The sequence below is a fragment of the Lithobates pipiens genome, unplaced genomic scaffold, assembly GCF_037356315.1.
Source record: "Lithobates pipiens isolate NorthernLeopardFrog02 unplaced genomic scaffold, aLitPip1_a1.2 Scaffold_3, whole genome shotgun sequence".
Lineage (NCBI taxonomy): Eukaryota > Metazoa > Chordata > Amphibia > Anura > Ranidae > Lithobates > Lithobates pipiens.
In genome coordinates, this window is record NW_027507790.1 from 22,787,340 (window position 1) to 22,804,677 (window position 17,338).

Here is a 17,338-nt window from a genome sequence, read left to right on the forward strand (position 1 = left end):
ACTTTTTCACACCACTGTATATATATATATATATACACACACACACACACACACACACACACACAGTATATAAATATACAATATGAATGGTAAACTGGTTCTAATTGCTGGTTGCGTCTTTGCCAAGATAACTCCCTGTCTGGTATACAGTCAAATCAAGTCTAAAGAAAATAATAAAGCCAGCTTATTTAATTACAGCAACAAATTGACAAATGACAGTTACACAGCACAACTAATTCAAAATGAGATTTATGGTTATATCTGGTCTAAAACAAATAAAAAAGTAAATTGTGACTGGTTGCTAAGATTTACTGTCATTCACACATCGCCCTTGCCTTGTGCCTTGTTTGTCTTGTTCTAGAACTCATTTTATTGTAATATTTTATTATAAGTCAGACTCAGGGGTTACATTTTGCATACTTACTCCACACATTTTTATAACATACTCAGACTTGTTGTAACGGAGATGGACCAGAATCTGGTCTGAACACGATGGCAGCTGTTCAATGCTATGCTTTATCCATAACGTGTAATCAACACTCAGCTTTTTTTCAAAGACCAGCAAAAGTCTACTGACAAACATGATACTTGCCCAAACTTTCTTTGAAAGCCTGAGGACCAAAGACTCAACTTTGTCTACAGACCAATGTGTCTATTTGTAATAAAAGTTATACATAGGACAGGTACCTCCTCCCAAACACCAAAGACACGCTGGTAGCTAAATTGGCTCCAGGGTGGATAAAAATCAATGATTTTTTTTTTTCATTAAACAGATTTCTTGGATTTTCATTTAAATCTGATTTTTTTTATTATCTAAAGATAGTTTTATATTTAAGATACATTAAGAATTTAGTTTATTCAGCATGAAATAGAGCTTAGTTATGTAGCATGAGGCTGTATATTCTGCGATATTTACATTTTTGGTGAACTCAATGAATCCAAGCTCTGCAAGATGAGAGAACATGCACTGCAGCGATGCATTCATACAATTTCACAGTAACCATGAGATGAAATAAAGTTCAGAAATATTCCTTTATCCCACTGTATTGCAAATCTATGTACACTACAAACTGTATGATTGAATCGGTTCTGATATCGCTGTTTTACTAACCTGACAGCTTATTATTCTAAATAGGAAACCTTTATTTTGTTTGAAAGAGATTCTAACTACCAGCAAGAATAAGTCCTTGAATTTAACCGCTTGCCGACCAGCAGCCGTCATTATACTGCGGTAGGTCGGCACGATCCCGCGAGCCAGCGTAGCTGTACGCCGGTCCTTTTAAGCGGGATAGACACAAAGCGGCACTTTACCGCTGTTTAACCACTACAATACAGGGCACTTTCACCCCCTTCCTTCCCAGCCCAATTTTCAGCTTTCATCGCTCTAGCGCTTTCAACAACAATTGCGCGGTCATGCTACACTGTACCCAAATGAAATGGTTATCATTTTGTTCGCATAAATAGAGCTTTATTTTGGTGTTATTTATTCACGACTCCGTTTTTTATTTTTTGCGATATAAGCACAAAAAAAGCGGAAATTTGGAAAAAAAACAATATTTTCTTTTTTCTATTTGAAAATAAATCCAATAAAATCAAATTTTGTCATAAATTTAAGCCAAAATGTATTCTGCTACATGTTTTTGGTAAAAAAAATTCTGTTAAGTGTATAATAATTGGTTTGTGTGATCAGGGACATATGTACGCAAATGATCATGTACATATGTGTGCAAGTGATCACGTACATATGTGTGCAGATAATCATTGGGACATGTGATTTTAGTGGGACATATGTGGGGGACATGTTTTTATTATTGGGGACATGTGTTTTTATTATTTGGGGACATGTATGTTTTGGGGACACGTGTGTTTTGGGGACATATGTGGGGACTGTGTTTGTACTGTGTGGTGTGTTGTGTGTTGACACTAGACTGATGATCAGTGAGTAAAAAGCTATAAAAAACAGCTCATACTCACTGATCATCAGCCGGCTGCAGCGTTCTGCTCTCCTCTCCTCAGCGATGACTTCCGTGTGAGGAGAGGAGAGCCGATTGCCTAGCAACCGGCTGTTTGTTTACATCACATGACGGCCGTGATTGGACACGGCCGTCATGTGATCAGGAGGGCCAATCACAGAGCCCTCCTGCCGATCTGAGATGTGCCGTGTCCGGGTGACACGAGCACATCGGGATCGCGCCGCTGCGCGGGCACGCGTGCGCGCGATCCCACTACTTCTGAAGGACGTTCCTGAACGGCCTATCAGGAGTAGACGGCTCCCACCCGGCCGTATATATGCATTGGCCGGGTGGGAGGGTGGTTAAGCAGCGCTTTTGAGCTGCTAGTGGGGCGCTTTTAACCCAGAGAAGGTGTTAACAAGGGTTTAAAAGCACCCATGTCTCTTCTATATTGCTTTTCAGGCTCTTCTGAAAGCGCTGCTTTGAATGGGAAGGGGTGGTGTAGGAGCGCTGTATACAACGCGCCTATACCCGCCCCGCAAGCGCACTGCCCCATTGTGAAAGCACTCAGGCTTTCACACTGGGGAGACATGGGAGGCAGTTTTCAGCTGCTTTACTTTTTAGAGCTATAATGCCTGAAAACCACCTCAGTGTGAAAGGGGTCTTAATGTTTGGGGCAAATGTACCTGGACGCATATGGCCCTGTACTGTTCATGAGTACTATTCAGAACAGCATACAGCCATTGCATATTGCATCCTGTGATTGATTTTGGCGGCCTTTATGATGTACCTGTGGTACCTGGGTGCTGAACAAAATCCAGATTTTACATTCTATAGGCAAAAGTGGCATGTGGATGGGGCCTCATTGTCCTGCCTTGCAATATCAGACTTACACATAATTATGACTACCATAGCCATCATTTCAGCTTCTCTTCACTTTTTCATTGATATTTCCATCGTGAAGTTTCCATCACATTCATGAAGTAAAAAACAATAACAGATGCCAGCCACATAAACACATAACCAACATACAGAAAATGTTATCTTGTCATGTGTTAAAAATAATTATTAGATGTCCAACTTTTCTTAGTTGATGCCTAATCTTCAAGCAATCCCAGCATTAGTGTTAATATACAATGGACTAGTCCAGGATTATGCAATTAGTGGACCTCCAGCTGTTGCAAAACTACAAGTCCCATCATGCCTCTGCCTCTGGGTTTCATGTTGGTGGCTGTCAGGCCGCGTACACACGCGGGGACTGTTCGCTCAACTTTGTCCGTCAAACAGTTTCAGCGAACAGTCCGCTCAAAATTAGCATGGACGGACTTGCCCACACACGACGAACGAACAGTTTGCTGAAACCGTGCGCGATGACGTGAACGGCACGTACGACGGGACGGAAAATACGACGTCCTATACACTGCATTACAACTTTCGGCGTGTAAATCCTTTCTGAGCATGCGCGGAACTTAGATTGACGAACAAGCCTACACACGAGGGGACTGTTCGCTGAAACCAAGTTTCAGCGGACAGTTTTTCGGAATTTCCGAAAAACTTTGTTCAGCAGACTGTTCGCTGAAACTGTCCGCTGAAAGCCCACACACGGGCGGACTGTCCGCCGAAACACTGTTCAGCGGACAAAGTTGGGCGAACAGTCCCCGCGTGTGTACGCGGCCTTAGAGTCTTGCTATGCCTCATGGGACTTGTAGTTCTGTAACAGCTGGAGGTCCGCTAGTTGCATATCCCTGGACTAGTCCATTCAAAGTATAAACTGTAAATAGAAAACTATGTTACACCGAGCTGTGGATGGGTCTCCATACTGCTTAGGCCGCGTACACACGCGGGGACTGTTCGCTCAACTTTGTCCGCTGAACAGTGTTTCGGCGGACAGTCCGCTCGTGTGTGGGCTTTCAGCGGACAGTTTCAGCGGACAGTCTGCTGAACAAAGTTTTTCGGAAATTCCGAAAAACTGTCCGCTGAAACTCTGTTTCAGCGAACAGTCCCCTCGTGTGTAGGCTTGTTCGTCAAACTAAGTTCCGCGCATGCTCAGAAAGGATTTACACGCCGAAGTTTGCATTGCAGTGTATAGGACGTCGTATTTTTCGTCCCGTCGTACGTGCCGTTCACGTCATCGCGCACGGTTTCAGCGGACTGTTCGTTCGTCGTGTGTGGGCAAGTCCGTCCATGCTCATTTTGAGCGGACTGTCTGCTGAAACTGTTTGGCGGACAAAGTTGGGCGAACAGTCCCCGCGTGTGTACGCGGCCTAATAGTTCTTTATAATGACTGTGAGGTACATTGGAAATCTTTGCCTGTGGTGGGGATGCTCCTCACACACAATTGTCCTTCACCATACACTGATCCCCAGACACCTCAGTGGAATGCAGCATGGTGGCAGAGGTCAAGGCCAGCGGCAGCTGCATCTTCTAAGCTCACAGCAGTGTCATCTTTTGTTACAAAAACATTGTAAATGAGACTGTTTGTATAGCTGCCATTACCAACTTGTTTTTAAAGACGCTAGACCAAGTCAGGGTCACAAAAAAAAAGAAGGGGCCAACCTCAACTCATTTCTGTCTTTAACAACTTTATTTAAATATCCAATACACAAGAAAGATAAAGTGGTTGTAAACCCAGAAGAAGAAGAAAACTAACACCTGCAAGACAGAGGCCTAATGAGCTAGTATGCATAGCATACTAGCTCATTAAGTAATATTCACCTGAGATCGAAGCCCTCGCTGCTGTGCCCATACACCGCTCCAGCAGCCGACATCACTCCTGGGGGTTACTTCCGAGTATCGCGGCTCCAGCCAATCACAGCGCCGGAGCCGCGATACTCGGAAGTAACCCCCAGGAGTGCACTTTCGTGCATGCGCGCGGTAAAGGCACACTCACGGAAGCAACGGCACATAAGTGCCATTGCTTCAGTTTGTGTCAGTGCGCAAGTGCCGATGACGTTGGCACATGCAAATACAGGGGATATCTCCTAAACCGTGCAAGTTTAGGAGATATCCCAGGTAGCTACAGGTAAGCCTTATTATAGGCTTACCTGTAGCACAAAGTGGTCTGTAAGAGCCCGTTCACACTGAGGCAGCACGACTTGCAGCGCGACTGCCTCAGGCGACCGGGATCCGACTTTAGCGGCGGCTTGTGAAATGACTTCTGTATAGAAGTCAATGCAAGTCGCCCCAAAAGTCGTAGAGGAACCTTTTTCTAAGTCGGAGCGACTTGAGTCGCTCCGATTAGAACGGTTCCATTGCATAGAGCAGGACGCGACTTGTCAGGCGGCTAAGTCGCCTGACGGGTCGCCCCTGTGTGAACCGAGCCAAAGGGTTTACAATCACTTTAAACATTTGGACTGATCTGCTGGCTTTCTTCTGATTTCTTCCAGGTAAAGTCTGCCTGGAGTTGCTGTGAATAAGCCAAGAGGGAAGTAGCCATGCTGAGCAGAGGGAGGCACAACTGATCACCGGATTTATGACATTTCGGCAGGAAAGTCAACATGCAGCAATGAAATTGGCCCTAGTATGTGTATGTATGAACGTGAGTTAGGGACCTTAGATTGTATGCTCCTTGAGGGCAGGGAATGATGTGAATGTACAATATAATGTACAGTATCTCACAAGAGTGAGTATACTCCTCACATTTTTTTCACTTTTCACATGACAACACTGAAGAAATGACACTTTGCTACAATGTAAAGTAGTCAGTTTACAGCTTGTCCCTCAAAAGAACCCAACATACAGCCATTAATGTCTAAACCGCTGGCAACAAAAGTAAGTACACCCCTACGTGAACATGTCCATGAGCCATTTTCCCTATATAATGAGCTGAAGGAGCTACTACTGCTAGGCTCTGAAGAAGTTATTCCTTCAAAACGCATCAGCCAGCAGTGGTCCTGATGTCCTCTACTTCACCATCTGGAGACTGTCGATACCTAGACCGATTGCCACGACTAGGTGGTTTATAATAAGGAAATTTTCTTCCAATGTTTGTGAGTAGCTTTTTATCTGTTTTTATCAATAAATTTACTAAGGCCGGTGCACCCGCTTTTCTTTATTCTTCCTTCGACTGCTAGGATGCCCCTATCCTGGAGGGCAGCAAGGCCTGAGAAATTATCCTTTGAACACTAAATCACACAGACATCACACTTATGTGCAAGAGTATTTTGTTTGTTGCTAGCCATTTTCCCTCCCAGGTGTCAAGTGACTCGTTAGTGTTACAAGGTCTCAAGTGTGAATGGGGAGCGGGTGTGTTGAATGTGGTGTAAACTTTTGTGAGATAATGTATATGTAGGCTCCATGCACACTAGCAATTTTTTTAAGCTCCTAGAAGCTAAATAGTGTTATCCTATGGGTTCATGTACACTATTTTAGGTTGGTAGCATTTTGAACTTCAGTGTCTAGGGGCAGAAAAAAAACGGTTGCAGAGTTTTTTGGAGCCTTTTTCCAGCAGAAAAAAATGCTGCATGCTCATAAATGCTACTAAGGCCTTATGCATACTGTACGTTTTTTTAGCAAGACTATACTCCCACAAAAGCTTATGGCTCAAAAACACTGATAAACGCAGAATAGCCATGTTTTTCAGCTTTTATCAGTTTTTTTTTTTTTTTTTTTTGCTTTTGAGCGTTAATGAAGCATGGAGACGTAAAGTGCTGTGTAAATTGATGGTGCTATATAAGTACATGTATAAATAAATGAAGTACTCTTACAGAGCTACAGTATAAAAAGCGGCTTGTAGCAGTTTTAGCTACAATAGCAAGCTGTAAGCTTCCCATCTGCCCATCCTATCCCAGTTTATCCTTACTGGGGGTAATAGTACCCCCTTTATAGGTGGACAGTGTTTTACATGATTTATGATGTTCAATTCTGTTTATCAGATTTTCAAAAAGTTGGTTGGCTGCATAATACCATCAAAGTTGGTCATACAGTATGAATGGACAAAACTCCCACTGATTGTAGTATGACAGCCGGCACCAGGAGCTGTCAGAATACCTGAATTCATCTGACTGGACACAGCCACGGTTCAGCCAAAGGATGTCAGGCAGGAGTGTGATGACAAGGCCACCCATCGAGTGAAAGGGGTAAGGCCCCTTGCACATAACACCCTCTAGCTGCAATGCGTCCTTCTTTGCCTTTTGGCAAGGATAGGGCTGAATGCTGTACAATGTGTACCTGCATTTAGATCACTATGTGTTCAGGGGCCATAGACTTTGAAAGGCAGCAGGGCTGGACACTGCATTTGTCCCTACCGGGCATACTAAAACAGTGGGAGGGACACACTGAAGCAAGATGGCCTTGTGTGCATAATTATTCACCCCCTAAAGTAAATACTTTGTAGAGCCAACTTTTGCAGCTATCACAGCTCCAAGTCACTTTGGATAAGTCTCTATGAGTTTGCCACATCTTACCACTGGGATTTTTGCCCATTCCTCCTTGCAAAACTGCTCCAGATCCTTCAAGTTGGATGGTTTGCGCTTGTGAACAGCAATCCTTAAGTCTGACCACAGATTTTCTATAGTATTGAGGTCTGGGCTTTGACTAGGCCATTCCAACACAGTTACATGTTTCCCCTTAAACCACTCAAGTGTTGCTTTAGCAGTGTGTTTGGGGGTCATTGTACTGCTTGAAGGTGAACCTCCATCCTAGCCTCAAATCACACACAGAGTGGTACAGGTTTTGCTCAAGAATATCCCTGTATTTAGCACCACCCATCTTTCCCTCAACCCTGACCAATTTCCCAATCCTGACTGCTGAAAAACATCCCCACAGCATGGTGTTCTTTGGGTGATGTGATGTGTTGGGTTTGCGCCAGACATATTGTTTTCTTTGATGGCCAAAAAGTTACATTTTGGTCTCATCAGACAAGAGCACCTTCCTCCATATATTTTGGGAGTCTCCCACATGCCTTTTTCGCAAAATCAAAACGTGCCATTTTTTTTTTTTATGCTGAACGTAATGGCATTCTTCTGGCCACTCTGCCATAAAGCCCAACTCTATGGAGCGTGCAGCTCCATCTAGTGACCACAATGCAATATTTTCCTGATTTACTAAAGAACATTCGACCTGGAAAGAAAATAGCCTAATGACATTTGGTTTTGCCTCTATTCACACATAACAAATGTATATGTGGTTCCATGGGATAACTAGCTCTGCAAATTTAGTGTTACTCCTAGCACCCATTTTTGTAGGGTTTTGTTGTGTTAAGAGTTCACTCTCACCAAATCCCCTTCAAAAGTGCATATTAACCCATGAATATCGGGATGTGTCGGCAAGTCTTTTTTCTCTGTTTTCCACTGCACTGGTTTCCACTGTAATGTATTGAATTCTTTAAAACGTTACAACACAAAAACACAAGCTGAACAGATCTTCCAGTGTCATGCACTAAGATATGGACTGCAATGCATTGGAGTTCATTGTGATACTTTTTTATCTACTCTTCAAATTACTTATATTGAGCTAAAAATGCAGAAAAATTTGCCTTAATGCAGCACTGTAGTGGACGCAGATACCGATAAACCTATGATATTTAAAGCTGTCAGTGAGAGCAAGACACAAGTGCCTTTTTTTTTTTTTTTATTTACTATGCTACTTATTTTTAAGCTAATAATGGATTCTGGTTGGTTGAATCAAAACAAGGCTTCTTATATGTCTAGGTGGCTCAAGTAGTAAAATATCCCAGTCTCGTCATATATCCCAATGAAATCTCAATCAACCTGCTTTGGCAAGGAAAGTCTCACTTTTCCTGCTGCATTCTCCATTATGTAATTAAAAAGTGAAAAGAAAACCAGCTTGTATTATGCTGGCCATACACTATACGAAAAATCGGCTGAACCCATTTTTAAAAAACGAACATTCGGCCATAGGCGTGAACAATAGTGCCATCATGTAATGACCGATAAATTGTTCAGTGGACATAAATGAATGCATTTTTGTTCATTTTTTTTTACATATACCTACTGCAAACAGTTTGGACGGTTTGTGCCCATTAACTGGCTGAAAAATAAAAGAACTAAATGACCAAATTTCGGCCGATTTTTGGTTTAGTGTATGGCCAACATAAGACTTTAGAAACCAATGGATGATTTAACTTTAGCAGCATCTCCAAGGCTTACATATGTGGGGCTGCGGGTTTGTGCCTGGGGTTCGATGCATGTCTGTTCACCGGTTCAGGTGCGATTCGGGTCCGAATGTTTGCCTGAATTCGCACCTGAACCGGACCCAAACACGCACAGGACTCTTTTGCAACCTGTTCCGCGGCCATCCTGGACCTGTGTGAACCAGTTCCATTGAGAGCCGGTCACACTAGCATGTCATGTGAAATGGATGCGGAAACCTGCATCCAATTCACACAAACGTGAACCCGACCTAACTGTGAATGGAATCAGTTGATCCCTGTAGAAGCAGAGAATTACTGTGGTATAGCTGTCGCTACTACAGTGATTCTCACTGTCTTCCAAGTCCTGTGCCAAGTGGCTGCAATGCTGCATAGGGAACACAGAAGGTCCCTCACTTGGCATGGATGTTATTCAGAGAATGCCTTATGTTTTTCTCAATAAATGCAAAGCTTTCTCCAATTGGACAAGGTGGAGAGTCACCAAATGCATTGCATTCATTGAGAAAATTGCAAGGCATTCTATGAATGGTGCCCGTGTCCAGCAAGCAACACCCTGCGGTTACTATGCAGGAGGGCAGCTGCTAGGCATGGGACCCAGAAGTGGCATCAGCCACTATAGTGATTCTCTGTTCCCACTGGGATTGGACAGGTATGGAATATGCAATTACAAAATATGTTGGTGCCATACCTAAATCTTCTGAGTATATTGATTTTATCACATTCTTGGATAAAAGTACCGGCATCAGAAAAATCTTGAATAGGAAAGGTCTCCAAATGGGCTACCGGCAGCAAGAAACTAAAGCACATAATCTAATGCCCTGTACATACGGTTGTAAATTCCAACAGAAAAGGTCCGATCGGATTATATTGTCGGAAAATGCGATCATGTGTGGGCTCTATCTGACTTTTTCTGTCGGAAATTCCGACAGAAAAAAATTTGAGAGTGGGATCTAAAATTTTAAGACAAAAAAATGTGATCAGACTTTTTCCGATTGTTTGTAGAGAATTCCGATCGGACAAAGTGCCAAGCATGCTCAGATCAAACTACGAGACCAAAGCTATTGGCTACTAGCCGCAACCTAGTCCCGTCGTACACTACGAACTTCACCACGTTCTGAGCGATCGGATTTTGCGACAACTTTGTCCGACCGTGTGTAAGCAACAAAAGTTTCGGGCAAAATCCGTCTGAAAAAATCTGACGGATTTTGTGGTCGGAATGTCTGACCGTGTGTACAGGGCATAACTCTTATTAGTCTACAGCAGTATTACTTACAAGTGCAGTATGGTCTATTCTACCACATATATCTTCTGTATGTTTTAAATGCTTCTTCTAAAGCAAAATTAAAAAGAATATATGAGTCAGGGACAGTGACTCATTTGGACTTAATAAATTAATTAAAGAGGATATCTTCAAATCTTGCTTTAATCATGTCCCTCAAATAATAATGATATCCTTTATTGCACTCTATCATATGCCTTATTTAATAAACAATAATGATATTCCTGTCTGAACACTGACCACGGGGGGGGATCGCTCCCTGGCACTGCTGCCATTCACAGAATACATTGGATTTTTATTTTTAAATAAATACAAGGCCTTCTGATTGGATGTGGTGTAGAGACGGGGCCGTGATGTCATGATCTTCACCTTATTCAGTGAGAGAATGCTTTTTATTTCACTGAAAAAAATCAAGACATTCTGTAAATGGCAGCAGTTCCAAGCAGGCAGGAATACCAGGCATCGTCCCTGCTGCATAGTAACCACAGGGATATGGCACAAGTGCCATTCAGAGAATGCCTTGCAAAGTGTCCTCTGATTGGATGAGGTAGAGAGGTGGGGCATTTTGTGAATGGCAGCAATTCCGAGTGAGCGGTGGTCCACTGTGTGTTGTTGGTACCCTGAAGACTGTCTCATCTGCATCTCAACCTGTCAGGCTGGGATCACATTGTCTTCAGATGTGGCTCACAGGGGTCCGGTGCGCCCTGGTTCTCATTTTCAGGGACGAATCAGGCCCAAACTGTTCGCCTGAATTCGTATCTGAAATGGAGCAAAATATGTACAGGACCCTCCTGCAGTGCGCTCTGCGGCCGCCCCGGAGATGTCTGAAACAGCTCCATTGAGAGACGGTCACACTCTCCTGTCACGCAAATTGGATGTGGGGGAAACCGGCATCCGATTCGCATAAGTGTGACCCAGCCTTATACTTATGAGAGTGGAGGGATCTAATGTCTAATCCTAATGCTAGTCAGATAGACAGACAAATGAGATATATATATATATATATCTCATTTGTCTGTCTATCTATCCTTTGTCTGTCTGTCTATCCTTTATCTATCTATCCTGTATCTTATCTATCTTGTATCTTATCTATCTATCTATCTTGTATCGTATCTATCTATCTATCCTATATCCTATCTATCTATCTAATATCTTATCTATCTATCTATCTATCTATCTATCCTATATCCTATCTATCTATCTAATATCTTATCTATCTATCTATCTATCTATCTATCTATCTATCTATCTATCTATCTATCTATCTATCTATCTATCTATCTATCTATCTATCCTATATCCTATCTATCTATCTAATATCTTATCTATCTATCTATCCTCTATCTTATCTATCTATCCTGTATCTATCTATCTATAGATAGATAGACTGACAAACAGACAGACAAAGGATAGATAGATAGATAGATAGATAGATAGATAGATAGATAGATAGATAGATAGATAGATAGACAGAAAGATAAATGATAGATAGATAGATAGATAGATAGATAGACTAACAGATAGATAGATAGATAGATAGATAGATAGATAGATAGATAGATAGATAGATAGATGATAGACAGACAGACAGACAGATCTCATTTCCCCAATCCATCCAGCTATCTCCTCCTACTAGCTGATCCCTGAAAACTCTTCAGAGAAGTCTATCCCTCCCTCCTCCATGTATAAAACTGAACTTCTCTCTCTATCAGCTCAACCCTCAGTTATGACTTGTGTATTATTTTCCCTATTAGATTGTAAGCTCTCCGGGGCAGAGTCCCCCACTCTCTTGTCTATCTCCCTGATCTTGTACACTCTGTATAATAATAGGAGGGAGGAGATGAATGTTGGTGTGTAGAACAAATTGCTGATCTGTAAATATATACACACACACACACACACATTATATAAAAAGATTTTACATTTAATGAGTTCTATTCTTTGTATAACTGATGGAAGCTCCATCCAGTGCCCCCCTAATGATCATGTGTACAGTACAATGTACATGCTGTGACTTTGTATGTAGAGGACACCCCTGACATGACAGGTGGGGGATAGTCCATTTGAAGTGGTCTCTGCCCAGCAGAGGTGACCTTGGCACACAGTACACACACAATAAACACACACAGACACACGTGTTCAATGACCACAACTTTCCAATACTAGTCCCCCCGAAGTGTCACCTGAGCAGGCAGGACTGAATGATCGTTTATCAAGAGGAGTATCTGTCCTCTATAGATGGTATATAGGTGACATACTACAAGTACAGCACCATGTATGTCTATAGACGATGGTAGAATAGAGTGTCAGCACACATGCCCCAGTTATATCTAGTGATCGGTGCCCATCTCACCTTGTCCCGGGGTGTCGTGGCGCTGTGCAGGGTAGGGGATCCCCTCGGTCTCGGTCTGCATAGTGGCCGGTGTATGGAACGGACTCTCCGCGGTGTGATCACAGTGAACACGGGATTTACAATACAGAGGTCATCCTATGCTACAGTGTGGGGGGGAGGAGCCGCCACCCAAATATGGTCACGGTGTCCTATTAGGATCGGGGAACTTTGAGAGCGGCCAATCGTAGAGTGTGAGGGGCGTGTCTGTCGGTCTTCGTTCACTTTACAACTCCATTGACTGCTGAAAGACAGCGGTCGGTGTGAGTAGAGGTGACCCAATGGGCAGCAAGGACACACGTGACCCGCACAGGACAGGAACTCAGCATGGCCCTGACTAGAGTTCCTCTCTATAGACCCCCGTGCATGGAGAGTACAAGTCACCTCAGGAGATACACCTACCTGTATGGGCTGTACAATTCACCTGAAACCAGGCTCTGAATTCCACCTTTCACCTCAGGTGACCACCATTTTTGGAATATTTCACCCACAACTTTCCACCAAGCCATGGCATGTCTGAGATCCCGGGATAGGGTTGCCACCTGTCCAGGATTCACCCGGACAGTTCGGGTTTGGAATCATGCGTTCGGGTTTCAGACCACCTAAAAACCGGACACAATATTTAGACCAGACTATGGCTTCACATGCAGGGTTGCGGGCTGCAGTCGGGTAAGCGGAGAGTGCCTGTTACACTTTTTCACATTGCGCAAAGCCAGCACTAAAAATCCCCCCCCCCCCTGCACACAGAGACGGGAGAGGAGAGAGGGCTCGATCTGCTCCTCTTCCTCTTGCCCCTACCCCTTTGTGTCTGCCCACACTCCAATCCCCAGTACTGTGCCTCAGAAAAGGAAAGTTGGGGCTGGGAATTTGAATTCCAGTAGCCTCAGATACATCTGGATGAGAGGTGATGACTACCAAGGGGTGAGTGAGCTCACCATCCATCCCTGTCTGTGACTGAAGTCTCCCCCCCCTTCTCTCTCCTGCCTCTGAGTGAGTACACTAAGGTAAATCAGGGTTCTCAGAGCACCCTTTACATCAGAGTCCGCTCCGTACCTCAGAGTTCCACCTTAGATCAGGGTTCCCAGAGCATCCCTTATGTTAGAGTCCCCATAGTTCTCCCTTACATCAGAGACATCCCCCCATGCAGTTTTAGGGGAACTCTGTGGACTCTGATTTAAAGGGGAACTCTTGTGCTTAATTTGATTAGAAATGTTATTTAATTGCAAAATATATGTATAGTTTATATTAAAAAAAAAGATTGCTGTGTGCCGCTAAAGTGTTCGGGTTAGACTTGAAGAAAAGGTGGCAACCCTATCCCGGGAACTACACAATACACATTTGGGGTACAGATTTTGCACACTCCATAATTAGTTTGAATTATTTAGAGATTTTGAAAGCTGAAAAAACGTTTATTGAAATACTTTAGCTTCGGAAAATTTACCCCCTTCAGGACCAGGCCATTTTCTGCTATTTAACCCTATGCTAATTTAACTGGTAATTGCGTGGTCATGCAATGCTGTACCCAAACTAAATTTATATCATTTATTTACTTTTTCACACAAATAAAGCTTTCTTTTTGTGGTATTTGATCACCAGTGCGTTTTTTTTATTTTTTTTTGCAAGCAAAAAAAGACACCAAAAATGAAGAAGAAAAAAACAAAACAATATTTTTTCCTTTCTGCTATAAAACATATCCAAAAAAAAAAAAAAAACAACAACAAATGTCTTCATAAACGTAGGCCAAAATGTATCTGTTTTTGTTAAAAAAAAAAAAGTGTATATTAAATGGTTTGCATGTGTAGCGGCCATAACCCATTGCAGGTGGCTTTGACTTAATGGGCTTACCGGTTACCTTCTCTTGGCCTGCTCCTCCACATCTAGGGGTACGCAGGGTTAATACCCAACGACTTGTACACTGACACAGATGGAGTCCTTTCAAAAAGGTTTTATTCTACAGTAGAACTCTCAATTAACACAGTCTCTCATGGGAACAGAGGGCACGGGTGAAGAACTCAGGCACCTTGAACTGCAGGTCTAACAAAGTCTCTATTTCCACCCAGAGAGTAGCCACTCACAGCTGGGTACTTCAAGGCTGAACAGATCTCGAGCCAGAGATCATGGCAGTCAGCACGTTGACTCAAACTTGACCAAACAACTTAAGGGCAAACAGGAACCTTTTTCCTCCGTACCTGAAACGTTTCCCGTCTCCTTTATGGTACTGGAAAAGTGTGAATTCGTCAATGTCCTTCTCAACTCAGTACAAATTGCTCCCTAAATAACACCACTCTGCGCCTTATGGAAAAAGTCCTCTGAGATTCATCCAATATTGCTTACAGTCAAGCATGGTGGTGGTAGTGTCATGGTCTGGGGCTGCATGAGTGCTGACAGCACTGGGGAGCTACAGTTCATTGAGGGAACCATGAATGCCAACATGTACTGTGACATACTGAGGCAGAGCATGATCCCCTCCCTTCAGAGACTGAGCCACAGGGCAGTATTACAACATGATAACAACCCCAAACACACTTCCAAGACGACTACTGCCTTGGTAAAGAAGCTAAGCGTAAAGGTGATGGACTGGCCAAGCAAGTCTACAGACCTAAACCCCATTGAGAATCTGTGGGGCATCCTCAAACGAAAAGTGGAGGAGCACAAGGTCTCTAAAATCCACCAGCTCCATGATGTCATCATGGAGGAGTGGAAAAGCATCTGTGGGGCATCCTCAAATGAAAGGTTGAGGAGCACAAGGTCTCTAAAATCCACCAGCTCCATGATGTTGTCATGGAGGAGTGGAAGAGGACTCCAGTGGCAACCTGTGATGCTCTGGTGAACTCCATGCCCAAAAGGGTTAAGGCAGTGCTGAAAAATAATGGTAGCCACACAAAATATTGACACTTTGGGTCCAATTTGGACATTTTCACTTAGGGGTGTACTCACTTTTGTTGCCAGTAGTTTAGACATTAATGGCTGTGTATTGAGTTATTTTGACAGGAAAGCAAATTTACACTGTTATACTTTATACTGTTACACTCACTACTTTAGCACAGTGTCATTTCTTCAGTGTTGTCACATGGGAAGATATGATACAATATTTACAAAAATGTGAGGGGTGTACTCACTTTTGTGAGATACAAACTAACACTTCCCTGAACACACCATCCTCAAAGTAAAACATGGTGGTGGCAGCATCATGTTGTGGGGGGTGCTTTTCTTCAGCAGCGACAGGGAAGCTGGTCAAGGTTGTGGGAAGATGGATGGAGCCATATATAGGGCAATCTTAGAAGAAAACCTGTTAGAGTCTGCAAAAGACTTGAGACTGGGGTGGAGGTTCACCTTCCAGCAGGACAACGACCCTAAGCATACAACCATAGCTACAATGGAATGGTTTAGATCAAAGCATAGTCATGTGTTAGAATGGTGTAGTCAAAGTCCAGACCTAAATCCAATTGAGAATCTGTGGAAAGATTCCATCTGACAGAGCTTGAGCTATTTTGCAAAGAAGAAAATGTCACTCTCTAGATGTGCAAAGCTGGACAAAACTTGCAGCTGTACTTGCCGTGAAAGGAGGTTCTACAAATTATTGACTCAGGAGGGCTAAATACAAATGCACGCAAAGAAAAATAAATACACTGCCTGCCACCCACATGCCCAGCTTTTTTTTTTTTTTGCCACATCAGTGTTTTTATACCAGAGACTAGATTCAGCTTGCTGCTCATTCGTGTCTCGTTCACAGTTCCACATCATCGTGGCTTATTTAATTTCATAAATTTTCTCTAAGATTCCTTGTAATCGCATACAAATTTCATAACATTTAAGAAATACAAAAAAAAGAAGAAAGAGAACAAGATGGTAAAAAACCTCCACACCCCTGGTGTTCTCGGAATATGTACAGTGACTATACCTATTACCCTGGCATCTTATACCTATATTCAATTTTCCTCCCCCAGCTCCCCACCCAATCCCCCCCTCCTCCCCCCCCTCCATCCCCATAGGATCACATTGTATACTTAATTTAAATATAACCTCCTCACTCCTCTCTCCAGTTCTATAACAGTATCATTCTCTGGTTGACAAACAGAGTCATGAAGAGGCAAACAGGGAAGTCCTAAAAAAAGGAATGGCCCACCCTTCATGAAACAGGAAAAACACTCATAAAGAAATAGAAAAGAATAAAATAAAGAGATAATAAAGAAGTCACAGCCAAAGGGAAAAAGACACCAGGCACTTGTGGGGAGAGTCAATTTTCCGTGGCAAAAGCTAATGCAGCCCGTCTACCTATGGTAGGATCCCCAACTTCCACAGACAAGACCCCCATAAACTCGTAAAACTTCTTGTTATTACCCTGTTTGATGAAAAAGACCCTTTCATTGCCAATTGTCATTTTTATGGTTGCCAGCCAAGTTTCAACTGACGGGCCCGAATGTGAATGCCATTGTTGAGCAATTAACTTCCTTGCTTGGAAGAGACATCTAATCACTGGTATTTTAGTAACGTTGGGGATTGTAAATCCCTCAGGTATAGTCAGGAGACAAGTCCTGACCGTTGCTTTCAGTGTTAGATTAAAGATTCTATTAATCTGATCTATAACCTGCGTCCAATACCTAAAT

The 17,338-nt window shown here is 43.0% G+C and overlaps 1 protein-coding gene across 1 annotated transcript in view; it reads right to left on the minus strand.

Moving 5' to 3' along the window:
- The window catches only part of LOC143940217 (clustered mitochondria protein homolog), a 106,052-nt gene extending 93,211 nt beyond the window's left edge, over positions 1-12,841 (minus strand). The window contains exon 1 of the mRNA XM_077461377.1: positions 12,696-12,841. Within this exon, the coding sequence (XP_077317503.1) occupies positions 12,696-12,756 (61 nt within the window). The 5' untranslated portion in view covers positions 12,757-12,841. The remainder of the gene's footprint in view (positions 1-12,695) is intronic.
- Positions 12,842-17,338: the final 4,497 nt, after the last annotated feature.